We start from the raw sequence: 22848 nt of genomic DNA on the forward strand, positions 1-22848 counted from the left end.
TTACCATTGGTGCGTCCACAGCAGCTATCATCATCAGCTTATGAGCCATCCGCAGGTATTTAAATTTGCTTTGATTTGCATGAAAATTATTTACACATACATTTATTTATGCTCATTATATATAACTTGTTTATTCTCATTGTATTTTGCAGACCCTTCGACTTCTTCACAGCCCACATCAGGTTTATTTGATATGATTTGTATTCACATTATTTAAATTTGCATTTGGTTGTTACCATTGCATATTGTTTATTATTATTGTATATCGCAGGTCATGTTAGTTCTTCATCAACCTCGACTAGGCGTGGTAGAGGATGTGCCAAGGGCATTAAAGAGTGGGGTACTGGTAAAAAGCTGCATATACAATTTGATGGAAATTACTGCCCCATAGGGGATAACGTGGCCAAGTTAACTACTCAACTTGGCATTATTGTCCGGAATGGTAACATTGTTCCTCTTACTTTTGTTGACTGGAACAGTGTGCCTGATGATATTGTTGATGCTATCTGGAAGGATGTGAAGGTAAAAGTATATTTTTGTCCACAAATTCGAATTCCAAATTTGTGTTATACTTAGCCTTAAACTTTGTGTTTTATAGGACAATTTGAATATATGTCCAGAGGAGTACAAGCCAATCTGCATGAAAAACTGCAACAGCATATGGAAGGATCACAAGAACAAGCTTAAGGCTAAGTATTTCAAGCCTAGAAGCTCTGATCCTAATCTGAAGGATGATGTTCCTATGAACGTTGTGCCAAGCCAGTGGGAACAACTTGTGGAGTATTGGCGTACTTCCGATGCTGAGGTATACAATTACGTTATATTTATGATATGTAAACATACAAATCATATTTACATACTTAAATTTGTTGAACTTGTTATAGAAAATTGCAAGTAGGAACGCTAAAAATCGGCGAGCTCACGGCATAGCTCATACCACAGGGCGTACTACTTTCTCTCAGATACGGCATGAGGTTTACATTTTATTGTTTTATTTTTGTATATAAATAAACATTGTATATTTGCAAATTATTTGGATTCTAATTTTCATATTTCTAAAAAAAATTTAGATGACCAGTAAGGGGGAGTCTACTGATAAGATGAATGTTTGGCTTATGACACGTAGAGTAGATGACCCAGAGGTTATCCAGACCTTGGTAGTTTCCAAACACATTTGATTGTATTTAAAGTTTATTTTTTGTGTGTCAACCATCTTAATTTGGCGTATACTTGTGTGTCTTATTTAATACAGGATAAGTTTAATCGTCAACTCTCTATGCTACCTGAGGATGGTCGGACTTTGGAGGCTAGGAATGCCATTTTCCATGAGTTGATAGGTCATGACAGACATGGATATTGTCACACATACGGGAGAATCGTGCCTCGGAGAGTGGTGTATAAGGATGGTGTTGGGCCATCACAGTCAACACCCCAGCCATCGACTATTGATCAGATCACGCAGCAGGTTCGTGCTGAGCTAAGGAATGAGTTTAGGGAGGAGCTGCGAGCAGAGTTCTCTACACATTTGCAGCAGATGAGAGCTGAGATGATGGCCCTTGCGTCACAGGGGGCGAGTGTGGATCCTAACAGATAGGTTCCATATAAACATCACAATTGTTTGATAGTTCAATTTTCACTCAAGATTATGTATGAAATTCGAATATGATTAACACATTATGCACTGACTAACATAGGTTCCTGATGCATCGAGTGGCCACCGGGCATTTAGGAAATTTGCAGAAAACGAGAATCCATATACACCACCACCAGAAGATCAGGTATAAAATGTATCTTTGCATTCTAAGCTAAAATGCATCTTTTCGTTCTTTACTTGAATTCGAGGCGTTAACGCCCCAAAATCACCAAACGGCGTTGGTTTAGGACAAAACTTGGCGCACACGACCGCCTAGGCACGAGAGACTTGTGGGAGAAGACGGGGCTCGAATCGGGTTCCCGGTTTGGGAGTTAGAGCCGGATTTCACTTTAGGCAAACTACTTCCTTAAGAAACTTGAATTCGAGGAGTTAACGCCCCAAAATCACCAAACGGCGTCGGTTTAGCACGAAACTTGGCACACACGACCGCCTAGGCACAAGAGACTTGTGGGAGAAGACGGGGCTCGAATCGGGTTCCCGGTTTGGGAGTTAGAGCCGGATTTCACTTTAGGCAAACTACTTCCTTAAGAAACTTGAATTCAAGGAGTTAACGCCCCAAAATCACCAAACAGCGTCGGTTTAGCACGAAACTTGGCACACACGACCGCCTAGGCACGAGAGACTTGTGGGAGAAGACGGGGCTCGAATCGGGTTCTCGGTTTGGGAGTTAGAGCCGGATTTCACTTTAGGCAAATTACTTCTTTAAGAAACTTGAATTCGAGGACTTAACGCCCCAAAATCACCAAACGGCATCCGTTTAGCACGAAACTTGGCACACACGACCGCCTAGGCACAAGAGACTTGTGGGAGAAGACGGGGCTCGAATCGGGTTCCTGGTTTGGGAGTTAGAGCCGGATTTCACTTTAGACAAACTACTTCCTTAAGAAACTTGAATTCGAGGAGTTAACGCCCCAAAATCACCAAACGGCGTCGGTTTAGCACGAAACTAGGCACACATGACCGCCTAGGCACGAGAGACTTGTGGGAGAAGACGGGGCTCGAATCGGGTTCTCGGTTTGGGAGTTAGAGCCGGATTTCACTTTAGGCAAATTACTTCTTTAAGAAACTTGAATTCGAGGAGTTAACGCCCCAAAATCACCAAACGGCGTCGGTTTAGCACGAAACTTGGCACACATGACCGCCTAGGCACGAGAGACTTGTGGGAGAAGACGGGGCTCGAATCGGGTTCCCGGTTTGGGAGTTAGAGCCGGATTTCACTTTAGGCAAACAACTTCCTCAAGAAACTTGAATTTGAGGAGTTAACGCCCCAAAATCACCAAACGGCGTTGGTTTAGCACGAAACTTGGCACACACGACCGCCTAGGCACAAGAGACTTGTGGGAGAAGACGGGGCTCGAATCGGGTTCCTGGTTTGGGAGTTAGAGCCGGATTTCACTTTAGGCAAACTACTTCCTTAAGAAACTTGAATTCGAGGAGTTAACGCCCCAAAATCATCAAACGGCGTCGGTTTAGCACGAAACTTGGCACACACGACCGCCTAGGCATGAGAGACTTGTGGGAGAAGACAGGGCTCGAATCGGGTTCCCGGTTTGGGAGTTAGAGCCAGATTTCTCTTTAGGCAAATTACTTCTTTAAGAAACTTTAATTCGAGGAGTCAACGCCCCAAAATCACCAAACGGTGTCGGTTTAGCACGAAACTTGGCACACACGACCGCCTAGGTACGAGAGACTTGTGGGAGAAGACGGGGCTCGAATCGGGTTCCCGGTTTGGGAGTTAGAGCCGGATTTCACTTTAGGCAAACTACTTCCTTAAGAAACTTGAATTCGAGGAGTTAACGCCCCAAAATCACCAAACGGCGTCGGTTTAGCACGAAACTTGGCACACACGACCGTCCAGGCACGAGAGACTTGTGGGAGAAGACGGGGCTCGAATCGGGTTCCCGGTTTGGGAGTTAGAGTCGGATTTCACTTTAGGCAAACTACTTCCTTAAGAAACTTGAATTCGAGGAGTTAACGCCCCAAAATCACCAAACGGCGTCGGTTTAGCACGAAACTTGGCACACACGACCGCCTAGGCACAAGAGACTTGTGGGAGAAGACGGGGCTCGAATCGGGTTTCCGGTTTGGCAGTTAGAGTCAGATTTCACTTTAGGCAAACTACTTCTTTAAGAAACTTCTAACGCCCCAAAATCACCAAACGGCGTCGGTTTAGCACGAAACTTGGCACACACGACCGCCTAGGTACGAGAGACTTATGGGAGAAGACGGGGCTCGAATCGGGTTCCCGGTTTGGGAGTTAGAGTCGGACTTCACTTTAGGCAAACTACTTCTTTAAGAAACTTCTTTTCGAGGCGTTAACACCCCAAAATCACCAAACGGCGTCGATTTAGCACGAAACTTGGTACACACGACCGCCTAGGCACGAGAGACTTGTGGGAGAAGACGGGGCTCGAATCGGGTTCCCGGTTTGGGAGTTAGAGCCGGATTTCATTTTAGACAAACTACTTCCTTAAGAAACTTGAATTCGAGGAGTTAACGCCCCAAAATCACCAAACGGCGTCGGTTTAGCACGAAACTTGGCACACACGACCGCCTAGGCACGAGAGACTTGTGGGAGAAGACGGGGCTCGAATCGGGTTTCCGGTTTTGGAGTTAGAGCCGGATTTCACTTTAGGCAAACTACTTCCTTAAGAAACTTGAATTCGAGGAGTTAACGCCCCAAAATCACCAAACGGCGTCGGTTTAGCACGAAACTTGGCACACGCGACCGCCTAGGCACGAGAGAGTTGTGGGAGAAGACGGGGCTCGAATCGGGTTCCCGGTTTGGGAGTTAGAGCCGGATTTTACTTTAGGCAAACTACTTCCTTAAGAAACTTGAATTCGAGGAGTTAACGCCCCAAAATCACCAAACGGCGTCGGTTTAGCACGAAACTTTGCACACACGACCGTCTAGGCACGAGAGACTTGTGGGAGAAGACGGGGCTCGAATCGGGTTCCCGGTTTGGGAGTTAGAGCCGGATTTCACTTTAGGCAAACTACTTCCTTAAGAAACTTGAATTCGAGGAGTTAACGCCCCAAAATCACCAAACGGCGTCGGTTTAGCACGAAACTTGGCACACACGACCGTCCAGGCACGAGAGACTTGTGGGAGAAGACGGGGCTCGAATCCGGTTTCCGGTTTGGGAGTTACAGTCGGATTTCACTTTAGGCAAACTACTTCCTTAAGAAACTTGAATTCGAGGAGTTAACGCCCCAAAATCACCAAACGACGTCGGTTTAGCACGAAACTTGGCACACACGACCGCCTAGGCACGAGAGACTTGTGGGAGAGGACGGGGCTCGAATCGGGTTTCCGGTTTGGGAGTTAGAGCCGGATTTCACTTTAGGCAAACTACTTCCTTAAGAAACTTGAATTCGAGGAGTTAACGCCCCAAAATCACCAAACGGCGTCGGTTTAGCACGAAACTTGGCACACGCGACCGCCTAGGCACGAGAGACTTGTGGGAGAATACGGGGCTCGAATCGGGTTCCCGGTTTGGGAGTTAGAGCCGGATTTTACTTTAGGCAAACTACTTCCTTAAGAAACTTGAATTCGAGGAGTTAACGCCCCAAAATCACCAAACGGCGTCGGTTTAGCACGAAACTTTGCACACACGACCGTCTAGGCACGAGAGACTTGTGGGAGAAGACGGGGCTCGAATCGGGTTCCCGGTTTGGGAGTTAGAGCCGGATTTCACTTTAGGCAAACTACTTCCTTAAGAAACTTGAATTCGAGGAGTTAACGCCCCAAAATCACCAAACGGCGTCGGTTTAGCACGAAACTTGGCACACACGACCGCCTAGGCACGAGAGACTTGTGGGAGAAGACGGGGTTCGAATCCGGTTTCCGGTTTGGGAGTTACAGTCGGATTTCACTTTAGGCAAACTACTTCTTTAAGAAACTTCTTTTCGAGGCGTTAACGCCCCAAAATCACCAAACGGCGTCGGTTTAGCACGAAACTTGGCACACACGACCGCCTAGGTACGAGAGACTTGTGGGAGAAGACGGGGCTCGAATCGGGTTCCCGGTTTGGGAGTTAGAGTCGAACTTCACTTTAGGCAAACTACTTCTTTAAGAAACTTCTTTTCGAGGCGTTAACACCCCAAAATTACCAAACGGCGTCGATTTAGCAAGAAACTTGGCACACACGACCGCCTAGGCACGAGAGACTTGTGGGAGAAGACGGGGCTCGAATCGGGTTCCCGGTTTGGGAGTTAGAGCCGAATTTCACTTTAGGCAAACTACTTCCTTAAGAAACTTGAATTCGAGGAGTTAACGCCCCAAAATCACCAAACGGCGTCGGTTTAGCACGAAACTTGGCACACACGACCGCCTAGGCACGAGAGAGTTGTGGGAGAAGACGGGGCTCGAATCGGGTTCCCGGTTTGGGAGTTAGAGCCGGATTTCACTTTAGGCAAACTACTTCCTTAAGAAACTTGAATTCGAGGAGTTAACGCCCCAAAATCACCAAACGGTGTCGGTTTAGCACGAAACTTGGCACACACGACCGCCTAGGCATGAGAGACTTGTGGGAGAAGACGGGGCTCGAATCGGGTTCCTGGTTTGGGATTTAGAGTCGGATTTCACTCTAGGCAAACTACTTCTTTAAGAAACTTCTTTTCGAGGCGTTAACGCCCCAAAATCACCAAACGGCGTCGGTTTAGCACAAAACTTGGCACACACGACCGCCTAGGCACGAGAGACTTGTGGGAGAAGACGGGGCTTGAATCGGGTTCCCGGTTTGGGAGTTAGAGTAGGATTTCACTTTAGGCAAACTATTTCTTTAAGAAACTTTAATTCGAGGCGTTAATGCCCTAAAATCACCAAACGGCGTCGGTTTAGCACGAAACTTGGCACACACGACCGCCTAGGCACGAGAGACTTGTGGGAGAAGACGGGGCTCGAATCGGGTTCCCGGTTTGGGAGTTAGTGCCGGATTTCGGTCCAGTCAAAATTATTTACTAAACTATCTTTCTAATTATATAGTAGTCAATTTTTTTTATATTTTTTTATAATTAAAATATTAACACCATTATATGGTTTTTAATTATTTTTATCTTGTTTTTTTCAGATATTTCCTGAGTAGCAGTTGGCTTCTTCTGGAATGCGGGCGTATCAAGATTATGACCAATTTTTGTTTTTGTAACCCACGAACAAATGAAGACGAAAACTTTTGGTTTTGATTTTGATTTATGTTATTTAAATTTGTGAGCAACATTATGTATGTATTATGCGACGTTATGTAGTGGCATAATTTTTATTGTTATGAATTTTTATTTATGTATTGCTATGAATGGAACAATATTATTAATTTTCATTATTTGTCAATTTTTGTTTATGTACGTATTTATATTATTCTGTAATTTTTCAATTTTTTTATAGTTATTTTTTTTATCTAATACAGGTTATTTTAATTTTTTTAATAATTTTTCAGCAGGTTTTTTTTTTTTTTTTTTTTTGAGACGGGAGAAGAACCCGTCGCAAAAAACAATAATAGGCTTTTGCGACGGCACCAACACAGTCGCAAAAGCTGTCCAATTGGAATTTACAAGATACCTTTAGCGACGGTAACCGTTGCCGTCGCCAATACTTATAAGATGCCAGAGTTTTAGCGACGGTAATGTTGCCGTCTCAAAAACTAACTTTTAGCGACGGGAATTACGTGCCGTCACGAAAACTGATTTTTTTTCCATTATTGGCGACAGGAAAAGTGCCGTCGCAAAAAACACACCTTACCGTCGCAGAAACTAATGGTGACGGTACTTACCGTCGTGAAAGCTCTTTTGCAACCCCCTTTGTCGCGACCCCCCATTACCGTCGCAAAAAGCCACATTACCGTCGCAAAAAGTATTAGCGACGGTGTCCGGGGCATTTGCAACGGCCTTTTACCGTCGCAAAAAACAAATTTTTTTGTAGTGTATAAGAATTTAGTAGATTCAATGAATCGTTAATGAATTATGGCCTTTGTTTGGGAATAAGGATTTTTAATCAAAACGTCAAAAAAATACTACAAATTATCAAATCATTATTTCTATTCTTTTTTTTTTTTTTTTTTGCACATTATTCCATTAAAAGTTAAAAATAACTAAAAAATTAATTTCCAATCGAGCCTTAATTAGATAATTTGACAATGCTTGAAGTAGAAAGCGTAATCAACCGTAAATAATTCAATAAACTCAATAAAGATCTAGGTTTGTTTGGAAATTGATTTTTTTTTTTTCGAATAAATTTTCAACATTTTACAAAATACATGTATAGAGTTCATTTTTATAGTGATTTTTTTTTTTTATTTTGACTAAACGCCGTAAGAGCATCTCCGCCGTTTAAATTTTTTTTCCGTCAAATTTGAATAAAAATTTAAATAAAAATTTCATTTGATATCACTCATTTTAACAAAAAATTTTGAATTTTTATCAAAACACTAATCGACCGAGAGGATGTCTGGCCGATCGACTGGTTTGGTGTAAATTGACCACAACCTGCATAATAATTTTGCAAGGAAGAGGTTATGTCCAGGACGACATCCGGCCCAACAATCACCTACAAATTTGATGGAACACTCCAAGCATCCTTAATTTGATAAAAATTTTAAGACATCATTAATTTGATATTGGTTTGATATTAAGATTGGAGCACCAAAATTATTATTTTTTTCCATCAACAAATTTAAATTTGATGAAAGAAAAATGTAAGCGTAGAAGCTCTAACCGAACTTGACCAAGCACTCGTTTGGCATACAAAATTTTGGGGGTAAAATGCTATTTTAATCACAAAAGACAAAATAAGTTAAAAAATCAATAAGATAAAATGTTATATCCAAATCATAATCATTTCATTTTTTTCTCACAAAGTCAAAAAAATTAAAAAATCTATCTCAAACGAAATCTTTTAACCTAAACTAAAATAGTCACAAAAAAAAATTAAAAAGTCAAAAAATCAATCAACGTCCCAATTGAACCCTAAGGCCCCGTTTGTTTTGGGGTGTAATGGATGAGAGGACATTACGATGGATATGGGGTTATTTAGTGTTGTGTTTGTTTGTAGTTGGGGAATAGATTATGATGGAGGAAGGGATTAAGATGGAGGTTGGAAGGGGGATTGAGATGGGGGAGATGGAGGTAGTATTACAAAAATAGTGAGGAGATTAAATTTTTTTTTTATTTTTTACATATTGAATTTTTTTTTAATTTTTTATATTTTTTTATTTGTTTTATTATTTTATATAAAAATAATTTAATAATTCCTACACTAACAACTATCATCAAAACAAATACAATTTTACTTAATCCCCTCACTATCAATCCCATTACTACTAATTCCCTCATTATGAATCTCCTCCATCCTATCTCTGAAAACAAACAGACCTAAACGAGTTCGAATCTATTTACACTACACATTGGCGAAGCACACTTAGGGGTGCAACTCGGGCGGGCTCAACCCGAGCAACCCGAGCCCAGCTCGAGTTTTTTTAGGACTTGGGAAACTATATCTTGTAATCTAGACGGGCCTGGGCAGATTTTTGATGCCTGAATTATAATTTGTGTCGAGCTTGGGCAAAATCAATGGCCAACCCGAACAACTCGAACCCAAATTGAATTTAATATATTATATAAATTATATAATATATATAAATTAAATAATCGAGTTATTCTTAATTTTTATTTTTTGTTTTTTTGTTTTTTTTGTTAGTTTTTCACTGTTGGATTAGCATCTTGTTTGACTATTTAAACTAGCAGTCAGTTATGATTTTTTCAATTCTTGGGCCCCTTTCAAATGAAAATTATTTTAAGTAAGATTATTAAATAGTAAAAAATAATAGGAAAAAGAAAACTAAAAGTACCGTATACTAAATTCTTAAGCAAGAAGTGATAAAAATGTGTTGATAATTGGTCTACTTACAAGTTTCTGGACTTGTAAATTTCGAGCAATGCGGACTAATCCGAGTTCAAAATATAAAGCTTAGTCTAGGCTTGGATAGCAATACTCAGATTTATGGTCGGCCTGGGACAAACTTAAACACTACCAAATATAATTCGAATTGGACTTAAATAAACCCCGAACCCGCCCGAGTTGCACTTAGCACACTTGATAAGGTTACATTTTTCCCGCTAAAGACAACTCTCTCTCTCTCTCTCGACATTTGCCCCCTTTTTCTTTTGTTTTTGGTACCAAACCAACACATTTTAACAACTCTGTTCTCTCTCTGAGTTGAGTCACAGATTTGTAAGAGTTTGACCTCTTCGATCTCTCAATCATGCCGAGCATCATCAGCAATGAACTCAAGATACCAAATCCATCAAGATCAGCGACATCAGAGCCAATGGCGACTCCACTCTTCGGAAGCGAAGATTGAGATCCGATTCGGCTGCAGAAGACGGAACAAAGTCTAAATCTCCTCGTCGATGCATCAATGGCGGCCTCAATTGCACTGAAAATGTGAGTCTGAAAGTACTTCGATTTGCATCTGTTGATATTCTGCCATTGATGGTGATAGTGTTGGAGCTTCTTACATTTTTATGTTTTTTTTTTCTCCAGGGAATTATTGAAAAAGAATCGGGTGATAATAAGGTTGTCAAATCTCGCGAATTGCTGGTGAAAAAATTGTATGATGATTTTATTGACAAACCAAAGTGGAATCCAAGAGGCAAGTTTGAGCAATTAAACAATTTTATAGGTTGTGGAGCAATTAAACAAGTTTGGGCAATTGGCACGAAATTTAAAATGTGGAGTTTAAATTAATAAAATTAAAATTACGAGAACTAAAATGAAATTTCCCTCAAATTAGAGGATTAATGATATATTTGACGTTGGAATAACTATTAACCATTATGAAATTAAATCCATCTTTCTCTTTCATCAAATCGTCAAAAAATCTAGATGTAAGGTTCAAAAGACACAATGCATTTGTACTCACCGCCGCAAGTGTGTATAGGTATAAATATATATATATATATATATATGGACACATACGGTTGTGTGCAGCGAAGATGAGAAGAAAAGGGTTTTGGAGTTCTGTAAACAATGCATAGAGCAAGAGAAAGCAGGGAGTTTGTATGTGTGTGGATGTCCAGGGACTGGGAAATCGCTGATGGAAAGAGTTAAAGACTCTCTGGTCGATTGGGCACAGGGGGTAAGCTGATTGCCCTTAATTGAATAAGCGTTTGGTTGAAAATGTTAATCTTGCTGCATTACCGGTTAATATTCAACAAACAAATTATCGGTCACTCCTTGGTTTGGAAATTGTTAAGGGAAAAGTTCAGAACATGTTTTAAGGATTCTATTGTTTGGCATCATTTCCATTGTTCTTGTTTTTGTCTTTGGTTTTCAATTTTTGTGTTTTTAGAAGTTTGAAAACACAATATTTTTCGTATCACTTTTATTTTAGTACAAATTTTTTGGGACCTTATGGAGCATATTTCAATTTTTCCTCAAACATGAGTTGTCTTTCAGATTTTTTTTTTTTTTTTTTGCTTGCCAAAACAATTTTAATATGGATGCTGCTAATGACAGCTCAATAGGCTCTCAATAAGAGAAACAAAATGTCGAAAAAATTAGAATATCAATGTATTTTTTACACATCCCAAAGCATTTTCTCAAACCTGTTCTCAGTATGGCAGCATCACATCTGAGCGAATATATGGGTTGGAAATTATGACTTTTATGTTTTATTTATCTGAAGTTGGCCTAAGAATTCTAGCTTTTTTTCCAAAAAGCAAGAAGAAAAAAAATGTAGGTACGAGGCTGTGAGAAATTATACATTTGCAGTTGCAATTACAAGTTGATAATTGAACAAGTTGCAACTTAATCATTTTCAGTATTTTCCTAGGAATCCAATGCCACTATTGTGACCTTTCTGCATTTAATGTTAACATATCTAAGTACTTCAATTGTGGAGATACCGCAATGTTCAAGGAATGTGTAAAAAAGTTCTTAAAATGCAATCTTTAAATTCTAAAACAGAATTTATTTGTTATTGACTTAAGACTGAATGCTATTCTCTTTATTAAAAAAAAAATTAATTAAAATGGAATCTTCAAACTCTAAAACAGAATTTATTTATTTATTCATTTATTTGTTATTGACTCAACTCAAGACTGAATGCTATTCTCTTCCAACAGGCACTTCCGTACATTGTCTTTCAACCGCAAGCCCTGGAACTCTGTGCCAGAGTGAGTCACCCCCATTGATTTTTTCTGTGTTCTGATAAATAATGATTGCTTCTCTTTTCTTGACACATTGCCATTAATTTGGTAGTGGATCTGTATATGTAATATTACTTGAATGAATTCCCTTGACGTTAAGGATGCAGCCTCAATTTTCTATATTTCAAGTTAACAGTGAAACTTCAGCACCAAACACCATTATGTGTAATTGTCTCATGAGCAAAGAAATTGATTATCTTTTAAAACATGGCAGAAAGTTGCAGCTGCATCTGGAGATATGAGGAAAGCTCTGTGCATCTGCAGGTTGGCCTTTTATTGCCATAGTTACAGCACTTAATTAGTAGCATATGTTGAACTTGTATTGTATTCAAGATGATTGAAATTAGATTGGTAGAAAATGTGCTTAGAAGTAATCATCAAGAAGATGACAGTGTCATTGAAATAATGTTAAAAAAAAAGTTGACTTCTGTAGAATTTTTTGGACTTAATGATTACTATACATGTACACCATCTGTGTGTGAGCAATGGGTGTAATAAGCTTAACACTCTTTCGGAATATGTAAATAAGGATGTCTTCCATACTTATGTGCAGCTAAACAATTATCATGCATACAAGAGAGTAAACTTAGGGGCATAGTATGGGAATTTTTTAGATGTCAATGACCAACATTAGCCGTTTTTACTTACAAGGAACGCTATATCAATAAGATGATGTGGATATATTACAATCCGGCAATGTTGATGTATCAATGGATATTATCTGCAGAAATCAATTGTACTTTTGAAAAGTGAAAATTTTAATTTAAAAGATTATAAGAACATTTTGAAAGTTTTAATGTAACAGACATTGTAACGCCCTGACCCTTTACACGTCATCGATACTGTCCGCTTTGGGTCACGCCCGCACGGATTTGTTCTTTCCAGTGGGTCACCCATCCTAGAACTACTCCAGCCTAAGCACGCTTAACTGGGGAGTTCTAATAGGGATTTCACCACTTGGAAAAAGGCCTCGATGCTATATAAGGGTCTAGGTTTTTACTTTTATAGCTCAGGAACTCCCCCTCCATTCCCGATGTGGGACACCAGGGCCTTACAGACATATCTAAGTTTTGAAAATACAAACATCTACAAGTATATCGCTGATATTTAATTTGATGCTAATTTATATATGCCTGTGCAATTAATTACACCGATAACAATCTACTCTGCCCCTTCTCTCTCTTCTTTATGGGGCTTGGCTTCATTCAAGTGTGCATCCATGATGCTCTCCCTTGATCTCATTTTAAGCAGCACTAATGACTGAGAAATTAGATTCCACGAGAAATGTAGGAATTTGCTGTCTTTCTTGCATATATTACTATTGCTAAATCTTATTAACTGCAAGGTAGTCACTCGGCCCTGTGATAGGCTTTAAATTGTAAATGTAGTATCAGCAATATCTACAACCAATGATGTAGATGGCATATCTGTGATGAAAATGATGCTTTTGTTTTGACCAGGGTATAAACTGCAGTGTAATTACTTCGTCTTTTTTTTTTTTTTTTTCTGTTTCAGAAGTGCAATTGAGATGCTACAAGCAGAGCTGAGGGAATCTGCGTGCAATTTGGATTTCTCATTAGCAGAGAATGGGTACTCAAATCAACAGACAACTCCAGCTTGTGATTTAATAAAGCAAGGAATTGATATTGTAGGCACTTGCTATATATATCAACTTCATCCATTCCAAACATAAATAAGTTAAATTAATGATATAAAAACATGTTTTGTCAGTAACTGTTTGGCTCACTGTATAAAGTTTTTAAACTTTTAGTTAGCCCAGCTAAAAGCAATCAGATTCAGATATCCCTTTTTAAGAATTTCATATTTCTTACAAGTTTTGCTGCTTGTCACAGGTGAGGGTTGACCATATGGCCATTGCTTTGTCATAGACCTATAGATCACCAATAATGGACACCGTGCAATCTCTTCCACAACATCAACAGCTAAGTTTGTTCTGCTAACATGATTAATTAATTGACTATTATGACTCAAAAGATGTGCATTTTATATTGACGGGTCTGTTTAAAGGAGTTTATTCATGACTCGAAGGACTTTATTTATGCTTTGATCTAATAAGATAATCTAGATACGATGTAATTGAAAATCTAGTGTCAACTGAATTCAGTTACTAAACTAGCATGTGTGCCCTATGATTGTAACATCACGAAAATTCATCCAAAACTGAGATCTGGTGAATTTTAAAAGTGATGATAATATGGGAGGTATGTACTTATTTCAAATGTTCCTCACTTTATATATATCAATCAAGGGAGATGCTAGAGAGCTCTAAATCTAGAGCTCTAATTTGAGCTCTAGTGATGTGTCCAAGCAATAAAAAAAAAAAAAAAAACAAGGCAAGGCACAAACATCACATCAGAGTGGGTCTCACATTCCCATTAGAGCTATTAGAGCTCTTATATTAGAGCTCTAAAGCATTTTTGATGATGTTTATGTTTAGGCAACTCAACTTCCTGAAAGTTGTCTTTGATCTTGGCATGCCTTGTGATGTGTTTTATTGATGGCATCATAAAAAGCGTTATAAGTATTTTTGTGGAAACTTGCATAATACTATTGCAGCCCACTGTTCAGCTCTTAGAATTGGGGTCCACTGTCCAAAAGTCCAAACCAGTTTCGATAAATTGTAGCCTGTTAGTTTTTATGCTGTTTTCCTTCTTGCTCTTGCTTATCTATCTCTAGGAACATTATTCTGTTTTTTACGGTTTTTTCCTTGGCTTCAGATTATACTTTGTTCTGCTGTGAAGCTTTTCTGTGGGGGAAAGAAGGATACAACTATAGGCGAGGTATATTATCTGACATAGTGTTCAATAAGACTTCAGAAGAGTACATTGTACAACAGTTAATTGAGATTTGTAAGTTTTCTATATGAATGCAGCTCAGTAAATCATACGTAGACATCTGCAAATTAACATTAATCCCACCAGTCGGAATTATGGAACTTTCAAGCATGTGTAGAGTTCTAGGTGACCAGGTGAGCTTAATATGCTGCGTGTTCTGATTGAATTTATTTCTTTGGATATAATTTTCTATACAAGATTTAGATTGAGCACATGAAGCTTATTTCCCTATACGATACGATCCCCGTGAAATGGCAAGGTAAGATGCATGATTCAAAGTGCAGGGTCTTCTCAAACTTGGTCAATCTCGAGAAGATAAATTAAGAAGAGTAGCACTAAAAGTCGATGAAGCAGATGTTGCATTTGCATTGCAGGTATTAGAAAATAAATTTAAGCTTATTGTGTGTCAATATCTTTTGAAAGTTACTCTGGCATAGCTTCAATCTGCTTATTTACAATGAACTATTTTGTTTTTGCTAATTTTTATATAATCTGTTTGGCAGGGAATTCGTGCCTTTCGAAATTGCCTTAATGCTTGTCAGTAGGATATGGCCTTGTGATCTATGAAGCACGGACACGGACACGGACACGGACACGGACACACGCATACGGACACGGACACGGACACGGACAGGGGACACGACAATTTCTAAAAAAAAGGGACACGGACACGGCAGGAGACACGGCAATTTTTTTAATATTTTTATAAATATTTTTATTTTAATACACATTAATTATTTTATTTATTTATTATATTTTTTAAATAATGTATTTTAATTAATTTTTTATTTTATTTTTCCTATGTGTTTATTTATTTTTATTTTTATTAATATGTATAAATATATATTATCTTATAATATGTATAAGACATTCTGAGTGAAAGCATGTTAAACTTAACTCACTCACTCTCTCTCTCTCTCTCTCTCTCTCTCATGTTTGCATTATTCTAGAAGGCTCCATTTTTGTTGCAGATAACAATGCTTTGGTGAGCACATATTATTTCACTCAGAGGTTGCAATGAATAAGCTTTAACCCATGGAATAATCAAAGAGCAAACTTGAAAGGCTAGGAGGGTGTTGCTGTCTGTTGCTAACATTTCAGTTATCTTAGTTTTTTAGAATTAAAAATATATATATATATATAGTTCAGAAATATTGAAGAATGGAATATATAAAAAAAAAAAAAAAAAAAGCGAGGAGGATATTTGCATCACCCTATTCATATTTTCCACCCACTCTTTCAAAAGCAAGCTTGCGAAGAAAATTGCAGTGTCATGGGTGTACATGATATTCCTAATTATATTAAATTAAATATTAAATGTGAACCTTTTTATAACAAAATTGATGCTTTGAGGGAGAAAAGGTTCCAAAATCACATGAAAGTGAACACTGAGAAAGAGTGGGTGCAAGGAGGAATTTGAGAGGGTATAAACAGACAATGGGAGGAATTTGAGAGGGTATAAACAGACAATGGATTGACCCTATAAGTTTTGCATGTCAAAGTGCTCATATGAAAGACAATTCCTGGCCCCTTGTCTCACGAGGAATTATATTAATTGCCAAGTAAACATATAACGTGGCTTTGTATATTTAAATAACAACAATATTATAAATTTATACTTATGAACTCAAATTTAACTCAAAAAAGAAAGCTAATAGTTGAAATTCATTTTACTCATGTATTCACATTTCATCAATTTAATCTCTACCACATATATATTTGTGATAAATTATGAGTTGATAAGAAAGGTTCATAGCATTTTTGTTTAAATAATCATCGAATTCTAAACATGAACCAACATGTCTAGATAGGTAGATGGAAGAAAAAATGTCACTAACTTTCGCGGATTAAAATTTTAAAAAAACAATGGAAGGAGTGATGTCAGAGGGTGTGAACAGCACCAAACTCACCATAAGATCTGCATGTCAAGCGCATGACATGTAAAACAAAACCCTAATCCACTTTTTGAATGAAACTTTTCATTAATTACCAAATATAAAATATCAAAAGAAAACTCATGAAGAGATGAACCGACAAATCACCTTGATGAAATTTTGGCAATCTAAATCGTATATCTCTAACTTTTAAGATATAAAATTAAATAATTAAAAAAAGAAAAAGAGTTGAGAATAGGAAATTAAACCAGATAAGGCAACCTAGGGTTTTCTCTTTTGACTATTTGAAAAATATCACACAAACCCAAACCAAATCTCAGTTCTTAGATATCTGTCATAGAATTTTATGAGAAATCTAACACAATTGTTTGATGATTAGTTTTGCAAAAAGGAAAGCAAAATTTAACAAAAACCAAACCACACTCAATGGTTCTGACAAAACCTCAAATTAGGAAAAGGGTGAAGAAAAAATACCTTTTTTTTTTTTATCAGCAAAGAAATTCCTTTATTGATGAAGAAAACATACATTACATATGAGAAAACATCAACAAGGAAGAGAGAGAAGAAAGGATAAGAAAAGAAACTAAGCATAGTGTTGGTGAGAATCCAACACTAGCTCACAAGACCACAAACACTTGAAGCCAAAACCCCAAAACTAGCTAACAACACTTATACCCACTGAGAAACTCCAGCTAAGCTTACTTGATGCCATCCATCAACCTTTTGAGACCAGACCCTCCCATTTATTTGGATCTCTCTTTGTCCTTTAGCTCTACCTCAATAATCTTGTTTAGTACATCATCTTCTTCCCCATTGAAATTGATGCCAAGAGATTTACCTAATTGTAAAATGGCTTTAGCTTCATTGAGGAGGAGATTGTTCGGACTAGTAATACCCTCCGACAGATCTGAACGTTCAATCGCAGCTGCTGCTGGTCTGAAGATGATAGACTTAGAAGTGTGCTTGCTGACTGCTGCAGCTTTCTGCCCATTAAATCTAGCAAAGCTGGTGAACCCCTCTAGTTAAACCTTCCTCTTTCTTTTTCTCTTCTCATTCCGCAGGAGTTTTGGGACAGAAGTAGGTTGCCTAACTAAGCCTGACTGATTAAGGCTCAAAAGACCCTTCCTATTTAGATTCTTACTAATCGCTTGTGACAAGTCCACTTCAAAATTGATACCAAAACCACTTCCAACGCGAGATCCACTGAAGCTTTTAATGAAACCAGGAGTAGATACTTGCTCAACAATAAAATTTGGACTGTGCACTGACTCCTCCAATATGGTCTCCTCAATAACTATGTTTACCTCCTCGCCCAAATGACAATCATTAGACCCTGACCTCTGATCTACCTCCTTGGTGCATACTTCCTCTTCTCTGATGAATCCTTCATCCCATTTTGACTCCTCAATAACTGAGTTTACCTGCATCACATCGTCAGACTCCTTCTCCCTAAAAAACTCTTCTAGACTTGTTCTTTCCACAACACTACCACAGATTTTGTTAGAGCTGCACTCTTCCAAACCATTGCCCTTGAAGCTACTAAATTCTGCTGAAAGATCTTCACACACAAGAATGGGGTGTAATATACCCTTGCAATCCAAAGATATAGTTTTGTTAATGAACTCCATACAAGATGTAGCCACTCTGATTCTGGTGTGGGAGAAGGTCTTAGGTTGACAAAAAATCATCATCCAAGCTACGGACAATACCCCACATGCTTCCAATGTTGTTGAGTGTGCCGCTATTCCAGAGGTTTAAAGGAATGTCATAACACCTCAACCACACACATCGTTCTTGTTCAAGAAAAAATCCTGGCTTCCATTCCATCACAAACTGACTCCATTCCTTAAACCATTCTTTGATATTGCAAAGATTTGATTTCAGTTCCTCTTGAGATTTAAATGTAAGAACTAGATCTCGACCACTCCCTTTCCTGACCATTACATGATCCAAGCCTTTCTTTTTCAAGATATTACCAATGTTAACAGTAGAGAATTCAGAAATAAATCTGACTATTACACTACCATGGAACCATTCAAGATCCTCTTCATTGGCTTTAATGGACAAGCTTTCTTTCCTAGCCACAGTGGGTGTGACCCCTTTCAATACTTCAACGAATGATCTTTGGCCTGAAAATGGAACTTGAGCCCTGTAACTGATAGGATTAGGAGGTCTGCTAATGGAATGGGGTTCTTTCCTGCTCTTCTCAAATCTGATGCATCTGTCCTTGGTAGCTTTTTTAACTTCTAGCACCCTTTCTTCTACTAGCAGGCCATGTCTGCTGCAACAGGGCAATTGAATCTCACAAATCCAAATCTAGACTTAGACACAGTCCTTCTTTTGAACGGAATGAAGACATCCTTTACAATGCCAAACTGTGAGGAAATCTTGAACAGCGTTTTGGCATCCAAAGCTGAAGGTAAGTTATCCACAAAAACGGTAAATAGACCAAACTTAACATCTTTACCTTGGTCTCCATCTCCTTCTCTCCACCTCTCTTTCGGAATCCAACCTCCATTTCCTATTTTTGCCATTACATTTTCACTGAGGCATATTATCAAACAGGTGGAGTGCAAAACTAATTGCTGAGCAGAACAGGACCAGTTCCTACTCTACGATTCCCTCAAATCACAAAACCCAGATGAAATAAGAGAGATCTGAAAATAAAGTAATGGCCTACCCCGAAAGAAGATGGAACAAAGAGTTGATACAATCGAAGATAGAAAGAGGATGGAACCCAAATGGAACACAGAACAGGACTAGCGCCTTTAATCCTTTCAACTGTGCACTTGATAGGCTATATACTGTTGCCACTAATCCAAGAGAGAGCTTCGCTGTTGAAACTAATCTTTACCGGAGAGCCGAAGAGAGAGTGATCAATAGACTCGAACACACGATCCTCTCCTCTCCTAGCAGTAGCAATCGCTGTTTTGAACACTTTGCACCTTCGTTCTATAAGAGTTTGTAAACATGAAAGTAACTCAGATTCGAAGTGTAAAATTTTTTCCCCCTCTTTGCTACCATTTCTCAAACCAAACAGAGCCTAATCGGCGGAGTAAGTGTTGTTGGAATAATGCTTGGGTGAAGAAAAAAGACCTTGATATCATGGCACAAATGATTGTGCCACCGCTCCCGGCATTGTTTTCCAGCCCTGCCAACCATATTCTCTGCTATCTGAGCCCATTTTCTCACTCCATGCTGCGTCACTAAATTGAGCAGTTTCCTTCACAAAAACAAAATCATAGAAATCTTCAATATCAATTGCACTTTCATGTAAAGAGTAGATATATGTGGATTTAGTATAAGCAATACTGTCATATATGGGCTGATATTAGACAATATCGATTGATATATCATTATCAGAAGATAGATATTTAAACCCTAGGATGTATAAGACTAAAAGAAGGGTAAAAATTTAAAATTATGTGTTATATCACCTATCTTCTTCATCTGTCCATTGTCCTTTGATCAGAGTAGTTGTAGAAGAGCCACATTTTGCTCTCTTTGCCACTCCTTTACAATTCTTCTCTGTTGATTTGTCATCTTCATTCAAGCCCATATTAGGATCTATCTCATATGTCCATTTAAGAGTCTCACTATCATGGAAAAGACCATCCATAAAGCTCTTCTCTGGAAAACTTGGCCCCAAAAAGTCATTTGAGTAACCACCAATTGCACCACCAGAAGAAGAAAAACCACTGTACACGCTTGCTGGAACGAGCAGTCCTTGGTTGTGCACATTGTTTTGAGTCTGTTTGTGAGAGAAATGGTTGTTCTTGCTTGACAAGAACCTCTCTGTGGCTGTTAATGGAGGACTAGGTCTATATAAAGAAGGGTTGTTTTGTAAATTCACATACCCAAAACCACCACCACCAGCACCTTCCATGAAAGAGAGGCTTGAAGGAGACTAAAAGCAAGAAGAGAAAAGACTGTTTTCAAGCAACAAGATTGCTTTGAGAATTGCTTTGATTTAGGGAAGGTGTTTTTTTGTGTTTTTTCTTCTCCCTACTTGTAAAGACACAAGAGTTGGGCAAAGAGAGATTATAGTAAAAAGCCTTGTTTGGAGCTACTACAAGGGTTATAGCGATCTCGGGTTTTACCCCTTGTTGTACAGTGATCCGAACTTGGTTCCGTGGATGTTAGCAGTTGTTTACATCTTGTTTCCGTCCTTTAATACTTTATATTTGAGTTATAGGATGTGTTAGGCCGGTTTGTTACAGGTTGGGTGTGATTGGGAGCAAATGGTTGCTGCCCAGAATTTTGGTCCTTCGCTCAAGCGAGCGTTTGTCGCTCGAGCGAGCTCTTTGCTTTTCGTCCTTAGCTCGAGCCTTGGTTTCTTCGCTCGAGTGAGAGTTGAGTTTTGTGTCTGGTGGCTCGAGCCAGGTTTCCTTCGCTCGAGCGTGCATCTGTGTCTGCGTCTGGTTCTGGACCTGAGAGTTGCATTTCTTGGCTCGAGCGAGCTTTCCTTCGCTCGAGCGAGCCTGGTGTTCTTCGCTCAAGCGAGCATTCTGTTGCTCGAGCGAGACTTTATTCGCTCGAGCGAGGGTTTCTTGTGTCTGGTCGCTCGAGCGAGCCTGTTGTATATCAGCAGGCAGCAGCGGGTTACACTTAGCATTTTTCATCCTCTTCTTTACACAAACCCTAGATCTGAGTTCTCTCTCTCTCTACAAACCTTCTCTCTAGGGTTTCATCTCCCTTTAGTGTGAATCTACACTGAGTCCTTTGTAAGAAAGGTAGAGTGTGACTTGGGCTTCATTTTAATCTGAAAGTTTATCGATTTGGAGCACGTTGGATTTTGGTCTTCTTTTCCATTTGGGCTCTAACTTCGAGGTAAGGCCCTACTCCATCTTATGAGCTTTGTCTTTAAATTTTGGCATTTTGATATGTTGGTGGTTGTTGGGTAATTTTGAGAAAGTTTTGGGTCTTTGTGTAATTTTCAAAAGAGGGGTTTCAAATATATATAAACCCATATGCATGTATGACATAGAGAAATGAGATTAATGTTGGGTTATTGATGAAAATGAAACCTTAGGGTTAATATGCGAATTATGGGAAAATGCCCTAATTCTTATGATAAATTAATTTGTATAATTAATTTTAAGAGATGAGAAATTGAATTGGGAATATTGAAATTGGAGAAGTATGGAATTAAATGGTGTAGTTGGACTAATTTATCGCTCACCTATGTGAAATGTTGATGTTATATCCATTTTAGGCATTTATTTCTTGTTTAGAAATAACTGCTTTGGGCTATCGGTAGAGGATAGTCTTGATTGTTGTAGACAATGCATGATGATTAGACGAACTAAAACTAATCTATTGGATATGTCACCGAATATGACAATTGGAATAATGCATCGAATTTGTGCATTGATTGAACATGTATATGATAAACGTTTATATACATTGTATTGTGTGGGAAGAGATAGGGGATGTACTCCACGGTTTAGAGGAAGGTAGGGGATGGACTCCTAAACCGAATTTTGTTTGGGAGGAGATAGGGGATGTACTCCATTGATACAGCAAATATGTGTATCTATTGAAATGTTGATATAGCGAATCTGTATATCATATATGAAGTATGGAAGTGTTTAATTGAGAATGATACAACAATTATGTGTATCTAATGTGAAGTAAGAAATGTTTAAACATGAGTTGTTATCCCAATTGAATTGGAAGTATTGTTAATAAGAGATGTAATCTCTGTTGAATTATCTGGCCAGGTTCTGAGCCACGTTTATGAATTGAATTGATAAGTAAAGGAAAATGAAATGTAACATGGACATCATTGTCATGGAACTGTAATGTGATATAAATGGATGTACAAGTGTTGACCATTTATCAACTGCTATTATTTTAGTCATTGTTTATAGTTGGTTTAGTATATTTCTACTGGGCTGTGGCTCACTCTATATGGGACATCATTTTCAGATACCGATGGTATGCCACCTCCAAGGACATAGCTTGGGAGGCTAGAGGCAGGCAGACTTTTTGTTGTTTTGCTTTCTTTTGATGTATTACATGTAAATTCAGACCAAGGGCTTAATATGTATTTGAGTTAGCACTCACTTCTTGTATCCAAGTGTTGGCTTGGAAAGTTGTAAGCCCATAGGGCATTTACTTTTGTTGTCAACATGTAATACTTTTGTAAGAACTACTCTGATAAATAGAAAGAAGTTTATTTCTCTTATATTGTTGCATGTCAAGAATGATGGGTTTTATGTATTATTTTGAGGGCGTT

General features: G+C 38.6%; 3 protein-coding genes across 12 annotated transcripts in view; 2 read left to right on the forward strand and 1 right to left on the reverse strand.

Annotated features, from left to right (window-relative positions):
- LOC114255856 (uncharacterized) overlaps nt 1-20674 on the reverse strand; it is a 45192-nt gene extending 24518 nt beyond the window's left edge. The window contains exons 1-2 of the mRNA XM_082918107.1: nt 20045-20674; nt 19704-19830 (exon numbers count right to left, since the gene is read on the reverse strand). Coding sequence (XP_082774233.1) covers nt 19704-19830; nt 20045-20493 — 576 coding nt within the window. The 5' untranslated portion in view covers nt 20494-20674. The remainder of the gene's footprint in view (nt 1-19703; nt 19831-20044) is intronic.
- On the forward strand, nt 641-9383 carry LOC145820816 (uncharacterized). Its single transcript, XM_082917359.1, has 6 exons — nt 641-805; nt 885-974; nt 1071-1157; nt 1253-1465; nt 8711-8773; nt 9345-9383. The coding sequence occupies exons 1-6, from the start codon at nt 641-643 to the stop codon at nt 9381-9383; spliced, it is 657 nt and encodes a 218-aa protein (XP_082773485.1).
- LOC114266703 (cell division control protein 6 homolog B) lies at nt 9680-15613 on the forward strand. 10 transcript variants are annotated; one of them, XM_082919937.1, is made up of 10 exons: nt 9680-10091; nt 10191-10577; nt 10638-10785; nt 11774-11824; nt 12072-12121; nt 13373-13505; nt 13711-14658; nt 14751-14846; nt 14972-15086; nt 15216-15613. In XM_082919937.1, exons 3-7 carry the CDS (start codon nt 10744-10746, stop codon nt 13744-13746), a joined length of 312 nt encoding a protein of 103 aa, XP_082776063.1. In that variant the 5' UTR covers nt 9680-10091; nt 10191-10577; nt 10638-10743; the 3' UTR covers nt 13747-14658; nt 14751-14846; nt 14972-15086; nt 15216-15613. The 10 variants fall into 10 exon arrangements, with proteins under 10 accessions (XP_082776063.1, XP_082776064.1, XP_082776062.1 ...); XM_082919938.1 differs by having other exon boundaries at nt 14977-15086; XM_082919936.1 differs by having other exon boundaries at nt 14997-15086.
- Nucleotides 20675-22848: the final 2174 nt, after the last annotated feature.

The sequence above is a fragment of the Camellia sinensis genome, chromosome 3, assembly GCF_055761805.1.
Source record: "Camellia sinensis isolate YWXY chromosome 3, ASM5576180v1, whole genome shotgun sequence".
Taxonomy (NCBI): Eukaryota; Viridiplantae; Streptophyta; class Magnoliopsida; order Ericales; family Theaceae; genus Camellia; species Camellia sinensis.

Excerpts from the sequence above, each read along its gene's own strand:
- LOC145820816 (XM_082917359.1), top strand. The coding sequence starts at position 641 with ATGAAAAACTGCAACAGCATATGGAAGGATCACAAGAACAAGCTTAAG. Across the intron at positions 975-1,070 it reads TCTCTCAGATACGGCATGAG|ATGACCAGTAAGGGGGAGTC; the intron begins GTTTACATTTTA and ends AAAAAAATTTAG. Across the intron at positions 1,466-8,710 it reads TTGATCAGATCACGCAGCAG|ATTATGATGGAGGAAGGGAT; the intron begins GTTCGTGCTGAG and ends GTTGGGGAATAG.
- LOC114266703 (XM_082919937.1), top strand. The coding sequence starts at position 10,744 with ATGGAAAGAGTTAAAGACTCTCTGGTCGATTGGGCACAGGGG. Across the intron at positions 11,825-12,071 it reads CCCTGGAACTCTGTGCCAGA|AAAGTTGCAGCTGCATCTGG; the intron begins GTGAGTCACCCC and ends AAAACATGGCAG. Across the intron at positions 13,506-13,710 it reads TAAAGCAAGGAATTGATATT|GTGAGGGTTGACCATATGGC; the intron begins GTAGGCACTTGC and ends TGCTTGTCACAG.